Source organism: Pleurodeles waltl, chromosome 1_2 (assembly GCF_031143425.1).
Source record: "Pleurodeles waltl isolate 20211129_DDA chromosome 1_2, aPleWal1.hap1.20221129, whole genome shotgun sequence".
NCBI lineage: Eukaryota > Metazoa > Chordata > Amphibia > Caudata > Salamandridae > Pleurodeles > Pleurodeles waltl.
The window spans coordinates 1,346,315,490-1,346,341,627 of record NC_090437.1 but is presented as its reverse complement, the minus strand read 5'-3'; the positions used below and the strand labels follow the sequence as shown (position 1 = coordinate 1,346,341,627).

The following is a 26,138-nucleotide window of genomic DNA, read 5'->3' as shown; positions in this document are numbered from 1 at the left end:
CGAAGTGGAAGATTTCCTGTCTTCAATTGTCCCGGATTCAGTTGGTGACTTTACAAATGACTCTGACTTTTGAAATTCGGCTTTTCTTGACTCCACAATTAACATTTTAAATTGTCCTTCTAAATACATGTTCCAGTGTCTTTTAACTTGTCATTATTGACGTTCCCATATATACATGCTTTAGGAAGAATTTTAGTAGCTTTTATATATTAAGTTGGACTTTGAACCACCTTTGAACTGGCAAAGGGAGGGTGTTGTGTAACCATTTTCAGCTATAGTTTTACACACGCTATTTTACCAAGCTAGACCTGCCGCTGTGCACTTTAACCTAGATATGTTTTATCTTAGCTTTGTTATATTATTTTAGCATTAGCCACACTTGCGGTCTTGTTTTATTTTGTCTATCTAGCTGTTCTTCGCCTAGGTCAGCACTGCGTTCTTAAACAAGGCATTTATTTCACTCTGTGCTTTTCTCAAGGCTACAGTAAGATAGGTTGCCGGCAAAAGCGGTATGGTTTGTCTCCAATATTCACAAAAACATATATGCTCTTTGTAGGAGGCTGGCCTGGCTTGTAGTGGGTACCAAGGGGTACTTACACTCTGTACCAGGTCCAGTTATTCCTTATTAGTGCAGAAGAGGTGTTTCTAGCAGCTTAGGCTGATAGAAGGTAGCTATAGCAGAGCAGTTTAGGCTGAACTAGGAGACATGCAAAGCTCCCACTATACCACTGGTGTCATATGCACAATATCATAAGAAAACACAATACACAGATATACAAAAAATAAAGGTACTTTATTTTTATGACAATATGCCAAAAGTATCTCAGTGAGTACCCTCAGTATGAGGATGCCAAATATACACAAGATATATGTACACAATACCAAAAATATGCAGTAATAGCAAAAGGAAGTAATGCAAGCAATGTAAAGTTACAGTAGATTGCAATAGGAGCACATAGGCATAGGGGCAACACAAACCATATACTCCAAAAGTGGAATGCGAACCTCGAATGGACCCCAAACCTATGTGAGCTTGTAGAGGGTCGCTGGGACTGTAAGAAAACAGTGAGGGTTAGAAAAATAGCCCACCCCAAGACCCTGAAAAGTAGGTGTAAAGTGCACCTATAACCCCCAGAGAGCACAGAAGTCGTGATTGGGGGTTTCTGCAAGGAAGACCAACACCAGCAAAGCAACAACAGTGGATTTCCGGACCTGAGTACCTGTGAAACAAGGGGACCTAGTCCAAGAGTCGCGACAGTGTCGAGAGTGGGCAGATGCCCAGGAAATGCCAGCTGAGGGTGCAAAGAAGCTGCCACCGGATGGAAGAAGCTTTGGTTTCTCCAAGAACGAAGATGACTAGGAACTTCCCCTTTGGAGGATGGATGTCCCACGTCGTGAAGAAGCTTGCAGAGGTGCTCCCACGCAGAAAGACCGCAACCAAGCCTTGCTAGCTGCAAGGGTCGCGGTTAGGGTTTTTGGGTGCTGCTGTGGCCCAGGAGGGACCAGGATGTCGCCACTTGGATGAGGAGACAGAGGGGGCGCCCAGCAAGTCAGGTAGCCCTCACAGAAGCAGGCAGCACCCGCAGAAGTACCAGAACAGGCACTTGGAAGAGGAGTGAACCGGAGTCCACCCGAAGTCAGAAAAGGGAGTCCCACGACGCCGGAGGACAACTCAGGAGGTTGTGCACTGCAGGTTAGAGTGTCGGGGACCCAGGCTTGGCTGTGCACAAAGGAAATCCCAGAAGAGTGCACAGGAGCTGGAGCAGCTGCAAATCACGCGGTACTCAGCAATGCAGTCTAGCGTGGGGAGGCAAGGACTTACCTCCACCAAACTTGGACTGAAGAGTCACTGGACTGTGGGAGTCACTTGGACAGAGTTGCTGAGTTCCAGGGACCACGCTCATCGTGCTGAGAGGAGACCCAGAGGACCGGTGATGCAGTCTTTTGTTGCCTGCGGTTGCAGGGGGAAGATTCCGTCGACCCACAGGAGATTTCTTCAGAGCTCCTGATGCAAGAAGGAGGCAGGTTACCCCCAGAGCATCCACCACTAGGAAACAGTCGAGAAGGTGGCAGGATGAAGCGATACAAGGTTGCAGTAGTCGTCTTTGCTACTTTGTTGCTGTTTTGCAGGCGTCCTGAGCAGTCAGCGGTCAATCCTTTGGCAGAAGGTGAAGCGAGAGATGCAGAGGAACTCTGGTGAGCTCTTGCATTCGGTATCTGAAGAATTCCCCAAAGCAGAGACCCTGAATAGCCAGAAAAGAAGGTTTGGCTACCTAGGAAGGAGGATAGGCTAGTAACACAGGTAAGAGCCTATCAGGAGGAGTCTCTGACGTCACCTGATGGCACTGGCCACTCAGAACAGTCCAGTGTGCCAGCAACACCTCTGTTTCCAAGATGGCAGAGGTCTGGAGCACACTGGAGGAGCTCTGGGCACCTCCCCTGGGAGGTGCAGGTCAGGGGAGTGGTCACTCCCCTTTCCTTTGTCCAGTTTCGCGCCAGAGCAGGGCTGGGGGATCCCTGAACTGGTGTAGACTGGCTTATGCAGAGATGGGCACCATCAGTGCCCATCAAAGCATTTCCAGAGGCTGGGGGAGGCTACTCCTCCCCAGCCCTGACACCTTTTTCCAAAGGGAGAGGGTGTAACACCCTCTCTCTGAGGAAGTCCTTTGTTCTGCCTTCCTGGGCCAGGACTGGCTGGACCCCAGGCGGGCAGAAACCTGTCTGGGGGGTTGGCAGCAGCTGCAGTGAAACCCCGGGAAAGGCAGTTCGGCAGTTCCCCGGTCTGTGCTAGAGACTCGGGGGATCATGGAATTGTCTCCCCAATGCCAGAATGGCATTGGGGTGACAATTCCATGATCTTAGACATGTTACATGGCCTTGTTCGGAGTTACCATTGTGATGATATACATAGGTAGTGACCTATGTATAGTGCACACGTGAAATAGTGTCCCCGCACTCACAGAGTCCGGGGAATTTGCCCTGAACGATGTGGTGGCACCTTGGCTAGTGCCAGGGTGCCCACACACTAAGTAACTTAGCACCCAACCTTCACCAGGTGAAGGTTAGACATATAGGTGACTTATAAGTTACTTAAGTGCAGTGGTAAATGGCTGTGAAATAACGTGGACGTTATTTCACTCAGGCTGCAGTGGCAGGCCTGTGTAAGAATTGTCAGAGCTCCCTATGGGTGGCAAAAGAAATGCTGCAGCCCATAGGGATCTCCTGGAACCCCAATACCCTGGGTACCTCAGTACCATATACTAGGGAATTATAAGGGTGTTCCAGTATGCCAATGTGAATTGGTGAAATTGGTCACTAGCCTGTTAGTGACAATTTAGAAAGCAGAGAGAGCATAACCACTGAGGTTCTGATTAGCAGAGCTTTAGTGAGACAGTTAGTCATCACACAGGGAACACATACAGGGCACACTTATGAACACTGGGGCCCTGGCTGGCAGGGTCCCAGTGACACATACAACTAAAACAACATATATACAGTGAAATATGGGGGTAACATGCCAGGCAAGATGGTACTTTCCTACACACAGCTTCCTACGTTGCTAGAAAAATTGAAATTTCAAGGAAAAATCCTGATGTCACAGCACATTATCCCACCCCTTCCCCCATTTATTTTGTGAAAAAAACCTATATTTTGTTTTGTCTAGGAGAATCCATAAACCCTGAACTTTAGAAACCAAAGCATGTGGGAAAAAAGGACTTAAGTTTTCTTTATATATCTTTTGTGGGTAAAAAAAAAGTCATGAAGGTTTGAGCTCAAAGGGCCCCAAATATAAAATAAAAAGATGAAGATTGGGGAGGAAAAGCCTCAGCGGTTAAGTGGTTGATATGTGAGGGGTTCTCCTGTCTACGCTTACTGTTGAGCCACATCCCAAAGCCTTCTTCAGCCCGGACTCATGCAGCGTTCTGAGTCAGTAGCTTTCATAATGCCAGGATGCACCAAGATTACTTTCTCAGGTAGACCAAGAAAAGACCTAATATCTACAACATCACAATTTCTCTTAAAGTGTCTGATTGTTTAATGCAAACTTCAATGTGCGTCTTTGACACACCAAGACACCTACTGGTAGTGTGCGAAAAAGAATCTCTCTAGTTCAGTCAGTGAGTGATGCTGGTAAAGAGGTCCCTGCTCCCCTGTATAGCAGGACTCCCGCGTCTAAGCTACGCAACCTAAGTGTGGAGGATCTGCCTCAGAAATGCTAACTTCGCAATCAATTTGCACAAAATTTCCCACTTCACCAAATTAATTTTGTTCAGATGGGGCCATAATCTTGAGTTAACAAATCCAGTAAGATTACACAGGACTGCCACTGCAGCCTGAGTGAAATAACGCACACGTTATTTCACAGCCATTTTACACTGCACATAAGTAACTTAAAAGTCACCTATAGCTCTAACCTTCACTTATTGGAGGTAAGGTGCGACGTTACTAAGTGTGAGGGCACCCTGGCACTGGCCAAGGTGCCCCCACATAGTTCAGGGCAATTTCCCCGGACTTTGTGAGTGCGGGGACACCATTACACGTGTGCACTACATATATCTAGCTTCACAATGGTAACTCTGAATATGGCCATGTAACATGTCTATGATCATGGAATTGCCTCCTCTATGCCATCCTGGCATAGTTGGCACAATCCCATGATCCCACGGGTCTGTAGCTCAGACCCGGGTACTGCCAAACTGGTCCCTTGAATCCAGCAACTCTGTCCAAGTGACTCCCACAGTCCAGTGACTCTTCAGTCCAAGTTTGGTGGAGGTAAGTCCTTGCCTCCCCACGCCAGACTGCATTGTTGGAAACCGCATCTTTTGCAACTACTCCGGCTTCCGTGCACTTCCGGCGGAAATCCTTTGTGCACAGCCAAGCCTGGGTCCACGGCACTCTAACCTGCATTGCACGACTTTCTAAGTTGGTCTCCGGCGATGTGGGACTCCTTTGTGCAACTTCGGCGAGCACCGTTTCACGCATCCTCGTAGTGCCTGTTTCTGGCACTTCTCCGGGTGCTACCTGCTGCGGAGAGGGCTCCTTGTCTTGCTCGACGTCCCCTCTCTCTCCTGGTCCAATTTGCGACCTCCTGGTCCCTCCTGGGCCACAGCAGCGTCCAAAAACGATAACCGCACGATTTGCAGCTAGCAAGGCTTGTTGGCGTTCTTTCGGCTGGAAAATACTTCTGCGCGACTCTCCACGGCGAGAGGGATCCGTCCACCAAAGGGGAAGTCTCTAGCCCTTTTCGTTCCTGCAGGAACCTCAGCTTCTTCTGTCCAGTAGAAGCTTCTTTGCACCCACAGCTGGCATTTCCTGGGCATCTGCCCATCTCCGACTTGCTTGTGACTTTTGGACTTGGTCCCCTTGTTCCACAGGTACCCTAGATTGGAAATCCACAGTTGTTGCATTGTTGGTTTGTGTCTTTCCTGCATTATTCCTCTATCACGACTTCTTTGTCTTTTGGGGAACTTCAGTGCACTTTGCACTCACTTTTCAGGGTCTTGGGGAGGGCTATTTTTCTAACTCTCACTATTTTCTAATAGTCCCAGCGACCCTCTACAAGGTCACATAGGTTTGGGGTCCATTCGTGGTTCACATTCCACTTTTGGAGTATATGGTTTGTGTTGCCCCTATCCCTATGTGTCCCCATTGCATCCTATTGTAACTATACATTGTTTGCACTGTTTTCTAAGACTATACTGCATATTTTTGGTATTGTGTACATATATCTTGTGTATATTTGCTATCCTCATACTGAGGGTACACACTGAGATACTTTGTCATATTGTCATATTTAGTATATCTGTGTATTGTGTTTTCTTATGATATTGTGCAAGTGACACTAGTGGTACTGTAGGAGCTTCACTCGTCTCCTAGTTCAGCCTAAGCTGCTCTGCTAAGCTACCATTATCTATCAGCCTATGCTGCTAGACACCCTATACACTAATAAGGGATAACTGGGCCTGGTGCAAGGTGCAAGTACCCCTTGGTACTCACTACAAGCCAGTCCAGCCTCCTACATTGGTTGTGCAGTGGTGGGATAAGTGCTTTGAGACTACTTACCACTCTTGTCATTGTACTTTTCATAGGAGAAAAATATACAAAACAAGTTCAGTGTGTGTACACTTTGCTAAAAAGTTTTGCATTTCCTCTTTTCACTCTTTTCTAAGTGCTGAAAAGTACATCTAAACTTTCTAAAAAGTTTAAAAAGTTTTTTTTTTCTGTCTTTCTAAAAGTTCTGAAAACTCCTTTCTCTTTTTCTATCACTTTAACTCTCTCTAAAAATGTCTGGCACAGGCCAAAATGTTGACCTGTCCAAGATTGCATATGATCACCTTAGCTGGAAAGGAGCAAGGAGTCTCTGTGTAGAGAGAGGTTTGAGTGTAGGGAAGAATCCTTCTTTGGAATTGTTACTTAATATGCTTAGAGAACAAGATAAGGCCTTAGGGGCCACATCTGTTGAAAAAGTAGCAAATGGTTCCCAATCTGATCCAGGGACTCCCCCAGGAAAAGATTCAGGAAAGAAACTTCCTAGCCTTCCCATTACTAGACAGTCTAGCATAGTTGGTACAGAGGTTGAATCACACCATACAGATGGTGTGCTCTCACATTATACTGTTAGCCAAGCTGTTAGGGTGCCTTCTGTAAGGGACAGGTCTCCTTCTGTCCATTCTCACCATACTTCTGTGTCTAGGAATGTCCCTCCCACCCACCCTGAAGACAGATTGTTAGAAAGGGAGCTCAATAGATTGAGAGTGGAACAAACCAGACTGAAGCTCATGAAGCAACAGCTGGATTTGGATAGACAGACCTTAGAAGTAGAGAAAGAGAGACAGAAATTGGGTTTAGAAACCCATGGTGGCAGCAGCAGTATTCCCCATAGTCATCTTGCAAGAGAGCATGATTCAAGGAATCTGCACAAGATAGTTCCCCCTTACAAGGAGGGGGATGACATTAACAAGTGGTTTGCTGCACTTGAGAGGGCCTGTGTTGTACAGGATGTCCCTCAAAGGCAGTGGGCTGCTATCCTATGGCTATCATTTAGTGGAAAAGGTAGGGATAGGCTCCTTACTGTGAAAGAAAGTGATGCCAATAATTTTACAGTTCTTAAGAATGCACCCCTGGATGGTTATGGCTTAATCACTGAACAATACAGGATAAAGTTCAGAGAGACCAAAAAGGAGTCTTCACAAGACTGGGTTGATTTCATTGACCATTCAATGAAGGCCTTGGAGGGGTGGTTACATGGCAGTAAAGTTACTGCTTATGACAGCCTGTATAACTTGATCCTGAGAGAGCATATTCTTAATAATTGTGTGTCTGATTTGTTGCACCAGTACTTGGTGGACTCTGATCTGACCTCTCCCCAAGAATTGGGAAAGAAGGCAGACAAATGGGTCAGACAAGGGTGAACAGAAAAGTTCATACAGGGGGTGACAAAGATGGCAAGAAGAAGGATGGTAAGTCTTCTGAGAAGGGTGGGGACAAATCTAAAAATGAGTCTTCATCAGGCCCACAAAAGAACTCTGGTGGGGGTGGTGGGCCCAAATCCTCTTCTAATCAAAATAAAGAAAAGAAACCATGGTGCTATTTATGTAAAATAAAAGGCCACTGGACAACAGATCCCAGTTGTCCAAAGAAAAGCACCAAGCCTCCTACCACTACAACCCCTACTGCTACACCTAGGGTCCCTACTAATAGCAGTGGTGGTGGGAGCAAACCTACTAATAGCCAATCCAAGGGAGTAGCTGGGCTCACTTTTGGTAACTTAGTTGGGGTTGGTCTTGTTAGGGAGACCACAGAGGCTGTGTTAGTCTGTGAGGGGGGTATTGATTTAGCCACCTTAGTTGCTTTTCCCCTTAATATGGATAAGTACAAGCAGCTACCCCTAATAAATGGTGTTGAGGTTCAGGCCTACAGGGACACTGGTGCCAGTGTCACAATGGTGATAGAGAAACTGGTCCACCCTGAACAACACCTACTTGGTCACCAGTACCAAGTAACCGATGGTCACAACAACACACTTAGCCACCCCATGGCTGTTGTAAATCTCAACTGGGGGGGGGGGGGGGGGTTCTGTCCAAAGAAAGTTGTGGTAGCCACAGATTTACCTGTAGACTGTCTACTAGGAAATGATTTGGAGACATCAGCTTGGTCAGATGTGGAGTTGGAGGCCCATGCAGCAATGCTGGGCATTCCAGGGCATATTTTTGCTTTGACAAGGGCTCAGGCCAAAAAGCAAAAAGGACAGGGAAGCTTGGATCCTGGAACAATGGACCAAGTGCTCCCTAAAGCTAGGGCTAGTAGAAGCAAACCACTTCCTACTATCCCTCCCTCTACAGTGGATTTAACTTCTGAGGAAGAAGAATTCCCTCCCTGTGCAGAACCTACACCAGAGGAGCTTGAAGCAGACACTGCTGAGCTTTTGGGTGAAGGGGGGCCTGCCAGGGAGGAGCTGAGTGTGGCACAGCAAACCTGTCCCACATTAGAGGGTCTGAGACAGCAAGCTGTCAAACAGGCTAATGGGGATGTCAGTGACTCTCACAGAGTTTACTGGGAGGACAACCTCTTGTACACTGAGGCAAGGGATCCTAAACCTGGAGCTGCCAGGAGATTAGTGATTCCTCAGGAGTACAGAAAGTTCCTCCTAACTCTTGCCCACGACATTCCCCTAGCTGGGCATCTGGGACAAATGAAAACTTGGGACAGGCTTGTTCCCTTGTTTCATTGGCCTAGAATGTCTGAGGACACAAAAGATTTTTGTAAGTCCTGTGAAACCTGTCAAGCCAGTGGCAAAACAGGTGGCACTCCAAAGGCACCCCTTATTCCACTGCCTGTGGTTGGGGTTCCCTTTGAAAGGGTAGGGGTTGACATAGTTGGCCCCCTTGACCCTCCTACTGCTTCAGGCATTAGGTTTATCTTGGTGGTAGTGGACCATGCCACAAGATATCCTGAAGCAATTCCTTTAAGGACCACTACAGCACCTGCAGTGGCAAAGGCCCTCCTGGGAATATTTTCCAGGGTGGGCTTCCCAAAGGAAGTAGTATCAGACAGGGGAAGCAATTTCATGTCTGCATACTTAAAGGCCATGTGGAAGGAGTGTGGTGTGACTTATAAGTTCACTACACCCTATCATCCACAAACTAATGGACTGGTGGAGAGATTTAACAAAACTCTCAAAGGCATGATTATGGGTCTCCCAGAAAAACTCCGCAGGAGATGGGATATCCTTCTACCATGCCTTCTTTTTGCCTACAGGGAGGTACCCCAGAAAGGAGTGGGCTTTAGCCCCTTTGAACTTCTTTTTGGACACCCTGTTAGGGGTCCACTCACACTTGTCAAGGAGGGTTGGGAACAACCTCTAAAAGCTCCAAAACAAGATATTGTGGACTATGTACTTGGCCTCAGATCAAGGATGGCTGAGTATATGAAAAAGGCCAGTAAAAACCTTCAGGCCAGCCAAGAGCTCCAGAAGCAATGGCATGATCAGAAGGCTGTTTTGGTTCAGTACCAACCAGGGCAGAAAGTGTGGGTCTTGGAGCCTGTGGCCCCAAGAGCACTCCAAGATAAATGGAGTGGACCCCACACAATTGTTGAGAAAAAGGGTGAAGTCACCTACTTAGTTGACTTAGGCACTGCCAGGAGTCCCCTTAGGGTGCTCCATGTCAACCGCCTGAAACCCTACTATGACAGGGCTGATCTCACCCTGCTCATGGCAACTGATGAGGGACAGGAAGAAGACAGTGATCCTCTACCTGATCTCTTCTCTTCCACAGAACAAGATGCTCTTGTGGAAGGTGTAGTTTTGGCTGATTGTCTTACTGCTGAGCAGAAAGACCATTGCATAAATCTCCTAGATCAATTCTCTGAACTCTTCTCTACTGTGCCAGGTACCACTTTTTGGTGTGAGCACACTATAGATACTGGAGACAGCTTGCCTGTCAAAAGTAAGATCTATAGGCAGCCTGACCATGTCAGGGACTGCATAAAGCAAGAGGTGCAGAAAATGTTAGAACTAGGAGTGGTTGAGCGCTCTGAAAGTCCATGGGCTTCTCCTGTGATACTTGTACCAAAACCCCATTCTAAAGATGGAAAGAAGGAAATGCGGTTTTGTGTAGACTACAGAGGTCTCAACTTGGTAACCAAAACTGATGCTCACCCTATACCCAGGGCAGATGAGCTCATAGATACACTGGCATCTGCCAAGTATCTAAGCACTTTTGACTTGACTGCAGGGTATTGGCAGATCAAATTATCAGAAGATGCTAAACCTAAAACTGCATTTTCAACCATTGGAGGACATTACCAGTTCACTGTTATGCCTTTTGGATTGAAAAATGCACCTGCCACTTTTCAGAGGTTGGTGAACACAGTCCTGCAAGGGCTGGAAGCTTTCAGTGCAGCATATTTGGACGATATAGCTGTCTTTAGCTCCAGCTGGGATGATCACCTGGTCCACCTATGGAAAGTTTTGGAGGCCCTGCAAAAGGCAGGCCTCACTATCAAGGCTTCAAAGTGCCAGATAGGGCAGGGTAAGGTGGTTTATCTGGGACACCTTGTTGGTGGGGAACAGATTGCACCACTTCAGGGGAAAATCCAAACAATTATTGATTGGGTTCCCCCTACTACACAGACTCAGGTGAGAGCCTTCCTAGGCCTCACTGGGTATTACAGGAGGTTTATTAAGAACTATGGCTCCATTGCAGCCCCTCTTAATGACCTCACATCCAAGAAAATGCCTAAAAAGGTATTATGGACAGCAAACTGTCAGAAAGCTTTTGAGGAGCTGAAGCAGGCCATGTGCTCTGCACCTGTCCTGAAAAGCCCTTGTTACTCTACAAAATTCTATGTCCAAACTGATGCATCTGAATTAGGAGTAGGGGCAGTCCTATCACAACTTAATTCTGAGGGCCAGGATCAACCTGTTGCTTTTATTAGTAGAAGTTGACCCCTAGAGAAAAGCATTGGTCTGCCATAGAGAGAGGGAGGCCTTTGCTGTGGTCTGGGCTCTGAAGAAGTTGAGGCCATACCTGTTTGGCACTCACTTCATTGTTCAGACAGACCACAAACCTCTACTTTGGCTAAAACAAATGAAAGGTGAAAATCCTAAATTGTTGAGGTGGTCCATATCCCTACAGGGAATGGACTATACAGTGGAACATAGACGTGGGAGTAGCCACTCCAATGCAGATGGACTCTCCAGATATTTCCACTTAGACAATGAAGACTCATCAGGTCATGGCTAGTCTTATTGTCCTTCGTTTGGGGGGGGGGTTGTGTAGGAAAGTACCATCTTGCCTGGCATGTTACCCCCATTTTTCACTGTATATATGTTGTTTTAGTTGTATGTTTCACTGGGACCCTGTTCTCCAGGGCCCCAGTGCTCATAAGTGTGCCTGAATGTGTTACCTGTGTAGTGACTAACTGTCTCACTGAGGGTCTGCTAATCAGAACCTCAGTGGTTATGCTCTCTCATTTCTTTTACCAATTTACATTGGCTTACTGGAACACCCTTATAATTCCCTAGTATATGGTACTGAGGTACCCAGGGTATTGGGGTTCCAGGAGATGCCTATGGGCTGCAGCATTTCCTTTGCCACCCATAGGGAGCTCTGACAATTCTTACACAGGCCTGCCACTGCAGCCTGAGTGAAATAACGTCCATGTTATTTCACAGCCATTTTACACTGCACTTAAGTAACTTATAAGTCACCTATATGTCTAACCTTTACCTGGTAAAGGTTAGGTGCAAAGTTACTTAGTGTGAGGGCACCCTGGCACTAGCCAAGGTGCCCCCACATTGTTCAGGGCCAATTCCCTGAACTTTGTGAGTGCGGGGACACCATTACACACGTGCACTACATATAGGTCACTACCTATATGTAGCTTCACAATGGTAACTCCGAATATGGCCATGTAACATGTCTAAGATCATGGAATTGCCCCCTCTATGCCATCCTGGCATTGTTGGCACAATTCCATGATCCCAGTGGTCTGTAGCACAGACCCTGGTACTGCCAAACTGCCTTTCCTGGGGTTTCACTGCAGCTGCTGCTGCTGCCAACCCCTCAGACAGGTTTCTGCCATCCTGGGGTCAAGCCAGGCTTGTCCCAGGATGGCAAAACAAAGGACTTCCTCTGAGAGAGGGTGTTACACCCTCTCCCTTTGGAAAATGGTGTGAAGGCAGGGGAGGAGTAGCCTCCCCCAGCCTCTGGAAATGCTTTCATGGGCACAGATGTGCCCAATTCTGCATAAGCCAGTCTACACCAGTTCAGGGGACCCCTTAGCCCTGCTCTGGCGCGAAACTGGACAAAGGAAAGGGGAGTGACCACTCCCCTGACCTGCACCTCCCCTGGGAGGTGTCCAGAGCTCCTCCAGTGTGCTCCAGACCTCTGCCATCTTGGAAACAGAGGTGCTGCCAGCACACTGGACTGCTCTGAGTGGCCAGTGCCACCAGGTGACGTCAGAGACTCCTTCTGATAGGCTCCTGCAGGTGTTAGTAGCCTATCCTCTCTCCTAAGTAGCCAAACCCTCTTTTCTGGCTATTTAGGGTCTCTGTCTCTGGGGAAACTTTAGATAACGAATGCAAGAGCTCATCAGAGTTCCTCTGCATCTCTCTCTTCACCTTCTGCCAAGGAATCGACTGCTGACCGCGCTGGAAGCCTGCAAAACTGCAACATAGTAGCAAAGATGACTACTGCAACTCTGTAACGCTGATCCTGCCGCCTTCTCGACTGTTTTCCTGGTGGTGCATGCTGTGGGGGTAGTCTGCCTCCTCGCTGCACTAGAAGCTCCGAAGAAATCTCCCGTGGGTCGACGGAATCTTCCCCCTGCTACCGCAGGCACCAAAAAGCTGCATTACCGGTCCCTTGGGTCTCCTCTCAGCACGACGAGCGAGGTCCCTTGAATCCAGCAACTCTGTCCAAGTGACTCCCACAGTCCAGTGACTCTTCAGTCCAAGTTTGGTGGAGGTAAGTCCTTGCCTCCCCACGCCAGACTGCATTGTTGGAAACCACGTCTTTTGCAACTACTCCGGCTTCCGTGCACTTCCGGCGGAAATCCTTTGTGCACAGCCAAGCCTGGGTCCACGGCACTCTAACCTGCATTGCACGACTTTCTAAGTTGGTCTCCGGCGACGTGGGACTCCTTTGTGCAACTTCGGCGAGCTCCGTTTCACGCATCCTCGTAGTGCCTGTTTCTGGCACTTCTCCGGGTGCTACCTGCTGCTGAGAGGACTCCTTGTCTTGCTCGACGTCCCCTCTCTCTCCTGGTCCAATTTGCTACCTCCTGGTCCCTTCTGGGCCACAGCAGCGTCCAAAAACGCTAACCGCACGATTTGCAGCTAGCAAGGCTTGTTGGCGTTCTTTCGGCGGGAAAATACTTCTGCACGACTCTCCACGGCGAGAGGGATCCGTCCACCAAAGGGGAAGTCTCTAGCCCTTTTCGTTCCTGCAGAAACCTCAGCTTCTTCTGTCCAGTAGAAGCTTCTTTGCACCCACAGCTGGCATTTCCTGGGCATCTGCCCATCTCCGACTTGCTTGTGACTTTTGGACTTGGTCCCATTGTTCCACAGGTACCCTAGATTGGAAATCCATCGTTGTTGCTTTGCTGGTTTGTGTCTTTCCTGCATTATTCCCCTATCACGACTTCTTTGTCCTTTGGGGAACTTCATTGCACTTTGCACTCACTTTTCAGGGTCTTGGGGTGGGCTATTTTTCTAACCCTCACTATTTTCTAATAGTCCCAGCGACCCTCTACAAGGTCACATAGGTTTGGGGTCCATTCGTGGTTCACATTCCACTTTTGGAGTATATGGTTTGTGTTGCCCCTATCCCTATGTGTCCCCATTGCATCCTATTATAACTATACATTGTTTGCACTGTTTTCTAAGACTATACTGCATATGTTTGGTATTGTGTACATATAACTTGTGTATAATTGCTATCCTCATACTGAGGGTACTCACTGAGATACTTTGGCATATTGTCATAAAAATAAAGTACCTTTATTTTTAGTATATCTGTGTATTGTGTTTTCTTATGATATTGTGCAAGTGACACTTGTGGTACTGTAGGAGCTTCACTCGTCTCCTAGTTCATCCTAAGCTGCTCTGCTAAGCTACCATTATCTATCAGCCTATGCTGCTAGACACCCTATACACTAATAAGGGATAACTGGGCCTGGTGCAAGGTGCAAGTACCCCTTGGTACTCACTACAAGCCAGTCCAGCCTCCTACACAGGCTAGTGACCAATTTTACCAATTTAGATTGGCATACTAGAACACCCTTATAATTCCCTAGTATATGGTACTGAAGTACCCAGGGTATTGGGGTTCCAGGAGATCCCTATGGGCTGCAGCATTTCTTTTGCCACCCAAAGGGAGCTCTGACAATTCTTACACAGGCCTGCCACTGCAGCCTGAGTGAAATAACGTCCACGTTATTTCACAGCCATTTACCACTGCACTTAAGTAACTTATAAGTCACCTATATGTCTAACCTTTACCTGGTAAAGGTTGGGTGCTAAGTTACTTAGTGTGTGGGCACCCTGACACTAGCCAAGGTGCCCCCACATTGTTCAGGGCAAATTCCCCGGACTTTGTGAGTGCGGGGACACCATTACACGCGTGCACTACACATAGGTCACTACCTATGTGTAGCTTCACAATCGTAACTCCGAACATGGCCATGTAACATGTCTAAGATCATGCAGTTGCCCCCCCATTGCCATCCTGGTATTGGGGAGACAATTCCATGATCCCCCGAGTCTCTTGCTCAGACCCGGGTACTGCCAAACTACCTTTCCCGGGGTTTCACTGCAGCTGCTGCTGCTGTCAACCCCTCAGACAGGTTTCTGCCCTCCTGGGGTCCAGCCAGGCTTGTCCCAGGAAGGCAGAACAAAGGACTTCCTCAGAGAGAGGGTGTTACACCCTCTCCCTTTGGAAAAAATACTCACTACAAGCCAGTCCAGCCTCCTACAGGTGGGGACAAAGATAAAAAGCATTCTGAGTCTTCATCAGGCCCACACAAATCCTTTGGGGGAGGTGGGTCCAAATCCTCTTCTAACAATCAAAAGAAGCCATGGTGTTATTTATGTAAAAGTAAAGGCCATTGGGCAAGGTATTTCACTTTTCCAAAGAAAAACACCAAGGCTCTCACTACCAGGTCCTCTAGTGCCCCTAGTATTAGCAGTGGTGGTGGGAAATCTACTACAAATAGCCAATCAAAGGGTGTAGCTGGGCTCACCATTGGTAATGTAGTTGGGGTTGGTCTTGTTAGGGAGACCACAGAGGCTGTTTTAGTCTCCGATGGTGGTATTGACTTTGCCACCTTTGTTGCTTGTCCACTTAATATGGGTTACAAGCAACTTCCCCTAATAAATAGCGTTGAGGTTGAGGCCTACAGGGATGCAGGAGCCAGTGTCACTATGGTGATTGAGAAATTGGTCCACCCTGATCAACACCTACTTGGTCAGCAGTACCAAGTGGCCGATGCTCATAACAACACTCTTAGCCACCCCATGGCTGTTGTGAATCTCAACTTGGGGGGGGGGGGGGGGGATTACTGGTCCAGAGAAAGTTGTGGTAGCCACTGATTTACCTGTAGACTGCTTACTAGGCAATGATTTGGAGACATCAGCTTGGGCAGAAGTGGAGTTGGAGGCTCATGCAGCAATGCTGGGCATTCCAGGGCATATCTTTGCTCTCATAAGGGCTCAGGCCCAGAAGCAAAGCGGACGGGGAAGCTTGGATCCTGGAACAATGGACCAAGTGTTCACAAAAGCTAGGGGTAGAAAGGGTAAATCCTTGCCCACTATCCCTCCCTCTCCAGAAGATTCCCCTTTTGAGGAAGAGGAATCCTCTCCCTGTGCGGAACCTACACCAGATGAGCTTTTGGGTGCAGGGGGGCCTGCTAGGGAAGAGCAGAGTGTGGGACTGCAGACCTGTCCCACACTAGAGGATTTAAGACAGCAAGCTGTCAAACAGCAGAATGGGGATGTCAGTGACAGTCATAGGGTGTACTGGGAAGACAACCTCTTTTACACAGAGTCAAGGGACCCTAAACCTGGAGCTGGCAGGAGATTGGTCATCCCTTTGCAGTGTAGGGAGTTTCTTGGCACATGATATTCCTTTGGCTGGGCATTTGGGCCAGAGTAAAACTTGGGACATTCTTGTTCCATTGTTTCACTGGCCTCACATGTCAGAGGACACTAAGGAGTTTTGTCGCTCCTGTGTGACCTGCCAAGCCAGTGGCAAGACTGGTGGCACACCTAAGGCCCCCTTAATTCCACTTCCAGTGGTTGGGGTGCCCTTTGAAAGGGTAAGGGGTGAAATAGGTGGCCCCCTTGACCCTCCAGCAGCTTCAGGCAGTAGGTTTATCCTTGTGGTAGTGGACCATGCAACTAGGTATCCTGAAGCTATACCCTTAAGGACCGCTACAGCTCTTGCAGTGGTAAAGGCCCTCCTGGGAATCTTTTCCAGAGTGGGTTTCCCTAAGGAAGTGGTGTCAGACAGAGGTAGTAACTTCATGTCTGCATACCCCAAAGCTATGTGGAAGGAGTGTGGTGTAACTTACAAGTTCACTACTCCTTATCATCCATAGACAAATGGTCTGGTTGAGAGGTTTAATAAAACTCTCAAAGGTATGATCATGGGACTTCCTGAAAAACGCAGGAAGAGATGGGATGTCCTGTTGCCATGCCTCCTTTTTGCTTATAGGGAGGTACCCCAAAAAGGAATGGGCTTTAGCCCCTTTGAACTTCTGTTTGGGCACCCTGTAAGACGTCCCCTTGCTCTTGTAAAGGAGGGTTGGGAACAACCTTTAAAAGCTCCCAAGCAAGACATTGTGGACTATGTACTTGGCCTAAGATCCAGCCAGAATGGCTGAGTACATGAAAAAGGCCAGTAAAAACCTTCAGGCCAGCCAAGAGCTCCAAAAGCAATGACATGACCAGAAGGCTGTCCTGACCTAGTTCCACCAAGGGCAGAAGGTGTGGGTATTGGAGCCTGTGGCCCCAAGAGCACTCAACGACAAATGGAGTAGACCCCGTCTAATAGTAGAAAAGAACGGTGAGGTCACCTATTTGATAGACCTTGGCACTGCCAGGAGTCCCCTTAGGGTGCTCCATGTCAATCGCCTGAAACCTTATTATGACAGGGCTGACTTAACCCTGCTCAGGGCAACTGATGAGGGACAAAAAGAAGAAGTGACCCTCTCCCTGACCTCTTCTCCACCACTGAGGCTAATGGCTTAGTGGAGGGAGTGGTGCTTGCAGATTGCCTTACTGCTGAGCAGAAGGACAACTGCATAAATCTCTTAGATCAATTTTCTGACCTCTTCTCACTGATCCCAGGTACAACTACCTGGTGAGTACACAATCAACAGTGGAGACAGTTTACCTGTCAAAAGTAAGATTTGTAGGCAGCCTGACCATGTCAGAGATTGCATAAAACAAGAGGTACAGAAAATGTTAGATCTGGGAGTGATTGAGCCTTCTGAAAGCCCATGGGCTAGCCTAGTGGTACTTGTCCCCAAACCTCATAGTAAAGATGGTAAAAAGGAAATTAGATTTTGTGTTGACTATAAAGGTCTCAATCTAGTGACCAAATCTGATGCTCACTTCTATACCCAGGGCAGATGACCTAATAGGTACACTGGCTTCTGCCAAGTATCTAAGCACTTTTGACTTAACTGCAGGGTATTGGCAGATTAAGCTGTCAGAAGATGCTAAACCTAAAACACAATTTTATACCATTGGAGGGCACTATCAGTTCACTGTTATCCCCTTTAGATTGAAAAATGCACCTGCCACTTTTCAGAGGTTGATGAATACAGTCCTGCAAGGATTGGAAGCTTTTAGTGCCGCATATCTAGATGATATAGCTGTCTTTAGCTCAATCTGGGATGATCACCTGGTCCACCTGTGGAATATTTTGGAGGCCCTGCAAAAGGCAGGCCTCACTATCAAGTCCTCAAAGTGCCAGATAGGGCAGGGGAAAGTGGTTTATCTGGGCCACCCGGTAGGTGGAGAACAGATTGAACCACTGCAGGGAAAGATCCAAACCATTATGGAATGGACCCCCCCTACAACTCAAACCCAAGTGAGAGCCTTCCTATGTCTCACTGGGTACTACAGGAGGTTCATCAAGAATTATGGCACTATAGTTGCCCCTTATAATGACCTCACCTCCCCAGACAGTAATCCTGTGCACCGTGTGATCTGCAGCTACAAGGACTTCTGTGCACATTTCCAAGAAATCCTGCATGCACAGCCGAGGCTATGTCCCCAGCACTCCGTCCTGCGATGCTTAGCTCCCTGAGTTGACCTCCGGTGTCATCGGACCTCTCTTTGCAGTGTTGAGACGACTGCTGTGTTCAGTCTTCTTGAACTGAACCCATGTTCAAGGACTCCTGCGGGTGCTTCCCTCCTTCCAGTGGGCTCTCTACGTTGCTGAGGGCCCCCTCTGTCTCCTCTCCTGAGTGGTGACATCCTGGTCTTTCCTGGGCCTGGGCAGCACCCTTTTTCTCCAACTGCGACTCTTGCAGGTTGCAAGGCTTGTTTGAGGTATTTTGCCAAGAAAGCAACTCTGCATCCTCCAGCATACCGTGGGGCATCGTCTGAACAAAGCAGAACCTCCTACCTCCTGTCGGTGCAAAACCAGCATCTTCTTCCAACCGGAGGCAGCCATTTTGCACCTTCATCTGGGGTTTAGTGGGCTCCTGCCCCCCCTGGACACTTTAGCGACTCTTGGACTTGGTCCCCTTCCCTTGCATGTCTTCAGGTCCAGGAATCGTCTTCAGTGCTTTGCAGTCTGTTGTGGTCCTTGCAAATCCTTTATCACGACTTAAGTGTGTTTTGGGGGAAATAGTAGTACTTTGCTCCTACTTTCCAGGGTCCTGGGGTGGGGTCTCCTTTACACCCTAAGTTTTTTTTCACACTTTCAGCAACCCTCTACACACTACACTTGCCTAGGGGTGCATTTGTGGTTCTCATTCCACTTACTTAGTATATGGTTTGTGTTGCCCCTATGCCTATTGCATCCTATTGTGTTTTACAGTGTTTGCACTACTTTCTGGCTGTTTTAATTACCTGATTTGGTTATTTGTGTATATTTTGTGTAGGTTACTTACCTCCTAAGGGAGTATATCCACTGAGATATTTTTGTCACATTGTCACTAAAATAAAGCACCTTTATTTTTAGTAACTAGGAGTATTGTCTTTCTTATGATATAGTACCTATATGATACAAGTGGTATTGCATGAGCTTTGCCTGTCCCCTAGTTCAGCCTTGGCTGCTCTGCTATACATACCTCTATCAGCCTAAGCTGCTAGAACACTATTACACTCTACTAATAAGGGATAACTGGACCTGGTATAAGGTGTGAGTACCATTTTTACCCACTACAAACCTGGCCAGCCTTCTACATATATGTAGAAGATATTTTTTAATCATAATTCATCTATGTGTAAACTCAGTTTAATTTATCTTGTGTGTTTATAACAGTCTTGTGTCAAAAAAAAAAAAACTTAACCTATTTACGAAAATATATATCTATAGTTCACAATTCTTTCCCAATCTGTTTTTGCACTCAGATTGCTTGACAAATCATTTTTCACTAATATGCCTTTATACTAAGATGATTAGTGCCCCTTTGCCTTTTCATGGTGGTGTTCCCATTCCTAGTAGAAAGGAAATAGAGTGTGTAAATCCCTCCCTCCACTTCCTTCCAGAGAAGCCAAACTTTCATGGAGGGCGTTAATGTTCTTCAAGGTTGTGCTAGGCCTCATGTTGGATTACCTCCTTCCACCCAGCTGTACCTGTAGTTGGCCATGTGATCCAGCATTTCCAGATTCCTTTACTCCTCCCATGAAGTTCCATCCCTAATCACATCGATAATTTGAGGTTAGAGGTGATCTCCATTGGTGCCTAGTGCTAAAGTAATTTGCGGTTGATCTTGGTGATGGTGAGGGACCACCTGAGTTGTGCTTGAGTAGTAGAACTGTCAGAGAGAAAGTAGAAGTCACATTTCTTTCATGCGGTGAATCTGCCCTTGAAAAAAGAACGGGAAGGAAAGTGGAAACATTCCTAGGGAGTGACCAAAGCAGAACTCAGTATACAGACCTAGGAAACCGTATTGTCAACACTTTACACAATGTATTCTGTGAACGTAGGGTGTTCTTATTAGCTGAGATATATAATTTCACTCCATTGGATGATGCAGCTTGGTTCCCTAATTGTGTTGTCATTTCTCATTCTAGTGATCTCTTCCTGTCACATTATTAACATAATCTCCCATTCTCTCTCATTTGAACAGAAATGGAAAGCAGGAGTGTGGATCAGAACCGAGAACATGAACAACGCTGTGACAAACCCAGGCAAAAGGCAGCTTTAATGGGAGAAAATGAAGTGTTGGTTATGGAGAGAGTTAGCAATAAAATACCAAACAAAATGAGGAGAGGGAATGCAGCCCCTGGAATAAACAGAGCTGATCAGTATGTAGGAAGTGATAACAATACATTGAAGCTGAATGGCCAGAAAAAGAACACAAGTATTGAAACGTATACATGTTCTGAATGTGGGAAAAGCTTCAGTGAAAAGTGTATTCTCATTGAACATACGAAGATTCATACCAATGGGAAACTGTATCCTTGTAACAAATGTGGGAATAGTTTCAGGCATTCATCACACCTACTAAGGCACAAGCGAGTGCACACTGGTGAAAAACCATATATATGCACAGAATGTGAAAAAGGATTCAGAGATGCCATACATTTGAAAATTCACCATCGTGTGCACACTGGAGAGAAACCCTATAAATGTGATAAATGTGGAAAGCGTTTTACTGCTTCATCACATCTGAGGGTTCACCAACGCCTTCACACAGGAGAGAAACCCTATACATGCACTGAATGTGGAAAAAGTTTCAACTATTCCTCAAGTCTGGTCTCCCATTTGAAAATTCATACTGGAGAGAAACCTTATGAGTGTAGTGAGTGTGGAAGGCGTTTTAATCGGATAGACAACCTAAAAAAACACCAGCACATCCATACAGGAGAGAAACCGTACCCTTGCACTGAATGCGAAAAGAGGTTCTCTCGAAAAGATATCCTAAAAAATCACCAGAAAATGCACACTATAGCGTCAGGTGAGGTAGATAAAACATATGCATATGATGAACATGGAAAGCTAGCTAGAGACTCTGCTCATGGAAAAATAGGTACTCAAACAGTGAAACGTCATACATGTATTGAATGTGGGAAGTGTTTCTGCTCTCAGTCATCCCTCAGAAATCATGAGAGAACACACACAGGAGAAAAGCCGTTTACATGCAGTGAATGTAATAGGGGTTTCAGCCAGCTAGGGAATCTGATGAAACATCAAATGATACACTCAGGAAACAAACCATTTTCATGCACTGACTGTGGTAAGAGCTTCATTTCTTCAGCAGTTTTGAAATCACACCAGAGATTGCACACAGGAGAGAAGCCCTTCAAATGTACTGAGTGTGGGAAGAGTTTCACATTTGTCCAAAACCTACACTCACACCAGCGAATCCATACAGGTGTGAAACCCTATATGTGCAACAGATGTGGGAAATGTTTCGCTGGCTCCGGAAGTTTGACTAAGCACAAGCGAATTCACACAGGTGAAAAACCATATATTTGTGCTGAATGTGGAAAGGGGTTCAGTGTGCCATGTTCATTGAAATCACATGAAAAGGTCCACACCGGGGAGAAGTCTCATAAATGCATTGAATGTGGGAAGCGATTTGCGTTCTTGTCAAACATGATTGTACACCATCGAATACACACTGGAGAGAAACCCTTTGTGTGCCACATATGTGGGAAGAAATATGCTGAGCGTAGGTACCTGACCAAACACTTGAAAATGCACATAGAAGAAAAGAATGGTCAGTGATTCAGAATAGCACTTTCACGAAAATGCAAAATAACTCAAATAACATTAAATTAATTTGAAAAGCACAAATGAAATTATTGCTGAAGTAAAGACTGTTTGATGCAGAATAAACTTAGCGTGTCCGACATGCACCATTCCTTGCCAAAGCTGTGTATGTTTGATCGACCATCTTAAAGTGGGGTATTTCATTCTTTATTGTTACTAAGACATAGCAAAAGCATTCAACAGTTGCTGCCTGTGTGGGCAGTCAGTGTTGAACGGGTTTGGAATAGCTTGTCATTCTTTGCCGGTCTAGGACGCCAAAGCATTGCTTTTAGCAAAAGCATTGGTAAAGATAATTGTCTGGCTTTTTCATAAACGAAAATGCTTCTTTGATGATTGCCAAGTTTGTGTGCAAGCTTATGTGAATGGGTGAGAGTTTGAATGTGAGGAAGAGGCAATGGTTGAATGAGTGAGTATGTGGATGGGTGAATGAGTGAGTGGATAGATGAAAGGCAAAGAATGTGTTAGTGGCATCATGAGTAAATGGGCCATGTGCAATGAAGCTAAAACAACATACTTTTGACAGACCAAAAATACTGTTTTAGGGTAATGACAGTTTGTAGTTGCACCAGCAGAGTGTTCCCTGCAGTGGGGAGGCCCTCATGTTTGGAAGGATTAAATGGATGTTGGACAATTTAAGGCAGAACATTGGAAAGGCTGTTCTGTTTCATTGTTCTAAGAAACTATATTCTGCTCATGTAGACAGGTGTGTGTTGTAGGGTTTAGTTTGCATTGCATTTGCAGAGAACCGGTCCCAGCACAACAATATACGAGTAATCTGCATGCCCACGGGCACTGAACCGCAGCACACTGCTGACTTTTTGCAAGCCTGGATAACAATCTGGGTGCCATCCGATCATCTGGTCAGCGGTGAAACGAGCCCACCGAGCTCCAGCTCCCAGGGCACCCCTAGGTGCACCTCCTAGGCCGATGATAGCCCGTATCCTTAATTTCCGTGACAGTCATCACTATTTGAGAGGCCCACTCTCACCTGGAGCTTCGCTGTGAGGATGCCAAGATCCTCCTTTTCCCCCGACTACACTTGTGATGTCCAACAGCGACGCCGCTCGTATATGGAGGTCAAGCAGAAGTTGACGGCAACAGGTCTCCAATGTCGTCTTCTCTTTCCTGCAAGGCTCAGAGTGAGCCATGCAAATCAAAAAACACTCTTCAATATCCCAAAGACTGCCTGGTAGTGGCTCATAGAAGAGCGTCCCCGTCGAGACCCTGCTAAGATCCCCACACAAACGTCCAGCATTGCAATGTCTGCTGCCAATAAGCTTAAACCCAGACCACAGCACCATCTGACCCGCTCACGGTAGCAACATCATAGCCCAGACTTTAACTCCTGCTCACACTCTTCCCAAGCTCGATGCAGCCTTCCATCCCCATCACTCACCCCTCAAATTCCCAACGCTGAAGAACACCAGTCACTCTGTGAAGGTGTCCCCAGTGAAGTATCTCCTCCACCAGTGGACGGCCGTGATGATTCTGATCTCTCTCGCAGTCCTACATTATCACCCTCCTGCAGTACCCCATAAGTCGGGGCACAGAAGAGTCTACTTAGCTGAAACCATTTTCGATTGTAATTCGATGACTGACATTTATCCTTTATAGTGGAGGGGTCCAATACTCCCCTCTTGATTTTGTGTCTGGTTTCTTTGCTCCATTTGTTTCGGGAGGGGAAACAAATGCTTCTAAGGGGGCATGGGGTGGGGTGGATGATGGGGGGGTTAGGACTCAGTATATGTCTAATGTTTCATTTTTTTTGATCAGTTCATCAGCTTTTTTTCTAGGTTTTATTTGCATGTAGACACACTCCTCCTATACATCTCAAATGATGCATTCTGGGTTGCATCGGATGACACATGCTTCCTTGTGTACTGTAGGAAAGTACCATCTTGCCTGGCATGTTACCCCCATTTTTCACTGTATATATGTTGTTTTAGTTGTATGTGTCACTGGGACCCTGGTATCCAGGGCCCCAGTGCTCATAAGTGTGCCTGAATGTGTTACCTGTGTAGTGACTAACTGTCTCACTGAGGCTCTGCTAATCAGAACCTCAATGGTTATGCTCTCTCATTTCTTTCAAATTGTCACTAACAGGCTAGTGACCAATTTTACCAATTTACATTGGCTTACTACAACACCCTTATAATTCCCTAGTATATGGTACTGAGGTACCCAGGGTATTGGGGTTCCAGGAGATCCCTATGGGCTGCAACATTTCTTTTGCCACCCATAGGGAGCTCTGACAATTCGTACACAGGCCTGCCACTGCAGCCTGAGTGAAATAACGTCCACGTTATTTCACAGCCATTTTACACTGCACTTAAGTAACTTATAAGTCACCTATATGTCTAACATTTACCTGGTAAAGGTTAGGTGCAAAGTTACTTAGTGTGAGGGCACCCTGGCACTAGCCAAGGTTCCTCCACATTGTTCAGGGCCAATTCCCTGAACTTTGTGAGTGCGGGGACACCATTACACGCGTGTACTACATATAGGTCACTACCTATATGTAGCTTCACAATGGTAACTCCGAATATGGCCATGTAACATGTCTAAGATCATGGAATTGCCCCCTCTATGCCATCCTGGCATTGTTGGCACAATTCCATGATCCCAGTGGTCTGTAGCACAGACCCTGGTACTGCCAAACTGCCTTACCTGGGGTTTCACTGCAGCTGCTGCTGCTGCCAACCCCTCAGACAGGTTTCTGCCCCCCTGGGGTCAAGCCAGCCTTGTCCCAGGATGGCAGAACAAAGGACTTCCCTTTGGAAAATGGTGTGAAGGCAGGGGAGGAGTAGCCTCCCCCAGCCTCTGGAAATGCTTTCTTGGACACAGATGTGCCCAATTCTGCATAAGCCAGTCTACACCGGTTCAGGGACCCCTTAGCCCCTGCTCTGGCGCGAAACTGGACAAAGGAAAGGGAAGTGACCACTCCCCTGACCTGCACCTCCCCTGGGAGGTGTCCAGAGCTCCTCCAGTGTGCTCCAGACCTCTGCCATCTTGGAAACAGAGGTGCTGCCAGCACACTGGACTGCTCTGAGTGGCCAGTGCCACCAGGTGACGTCAGAGACTCCTTCTGATAGGCTCCTGCAGGTGTTAGTAGCCTATCCTCTCTCCTAAGTAGCCAAACCCTCTTTTCTGGCTATTTAGGGTCTCTGTCTCTGGGGAAACTTTAGATAACGAATGCAAGAGCTCATCAGAGTTCCTCTGCATCTCTCTCTTCACCTTCTGCCAAGGAATCGACTGCTGACCGCGCTGGAAGCCTGCAGAACTGCAACATAGTAGCAAAGACGACTACTGCAACTCTGTAACGCTGATCCTGCCGCCTTCTTGACTGTTTTCCTGGTGGTGCATGCTGTGGGGGTAGTCTGCCTCCTCTCTGCACTAGAAGCTCCGAAGAAATCTCCCGTGGGTCGACGGAATCTTCCCCCTGCTACCGCAGGCACCAAAAAGCTGCATTACCGGTCCCTTGGGTCTCCTCTCAGCACGACGAGCGAGGTCCCTCGAATCCAGCAACTCTGTCCAAGTGACTCCCACAGTCCAGTGACTCTTCAGTCCAAGATTGGTGGAGGTAAGTCCTTGCCTCCCCACGCCAGACTGCATTGTTGGAAACCGCGACTTTTGCAACTACTCCGGCTTCCGTGCACTTCCGGCGGAAATCCTTTGTGCACAGCCAAGCCTGGGTCCACGGCACTCTAACCTGCATTGCACGACTTTCTAAGTTGGTCTCCGGCGACGTGGGACTCCTTTGTGCAACTTCGGCGAGCACCGTTTCACGCATCCTCGTAGTGCCTGTTTCTGGCACTTTTCCGGGTGCTACCTGCTGCTGAGAGGGCTCCTTGTCTTGCTCGACGTCCCCTCTCTCTCCTGGTCCAATTTGCGACCTCCTGGTCCCTCCTGGGCCACAGCAGCGTCCAAAAACGCTAACCGCACGATTTGCAGCTAGCAAGGCTTGTTGGCGTTCTTTCGGCGGGAAAACACTTCTGCACGACTCTCCACGGCGAGAGGGATCCGTCCACCAAAGGGGAAGTCTCTAGCCCTTTTCGTTCTTGCAGAAACCTCAGCTTCTTCTGTCCAGTAGAAGCTTCTTTGCACCCACAGCTGGCATTTCCTGGGCATCTGCCCATCTCCGACTTGCTTGTGACTTTTGGACTTGGTCCCCTT

At 47.3% G+C, this 26,138-nt stretch overlaps 1 protein-coding gene across 4 annotated transcripts in view; it reads left to right on the top strand.

Annotated features, from left to right (window-relative positions):
* LOC138252556 (zinc finger protein 135-like) overlaps positions 1 to 22,051 on the top strand; it is a 226,431-nt gene extending 204,380 nt beyond the window's left edge. For all 4 annotated transcript variants that reach the window (XM_069205750.1, XM_069205749.1, XM_069205748.1 and 1 more), the window contains one exon: positions 20,317 to 22,051. In XM_069205750.1, the coding sequence (XP_069061851.1) occupies positions 20,317 to 21,920 (1,604 nt within the window). In that variant the 3' untranslated portion in view covers positions 21,921 to 22,051. The remainder of the gene's footprint in view (positions 1 to 20,316) is intronic.
* The last annotated feature ends 4,087 nt before the right edge of the window (positions 22,052 to 26,138 follow it).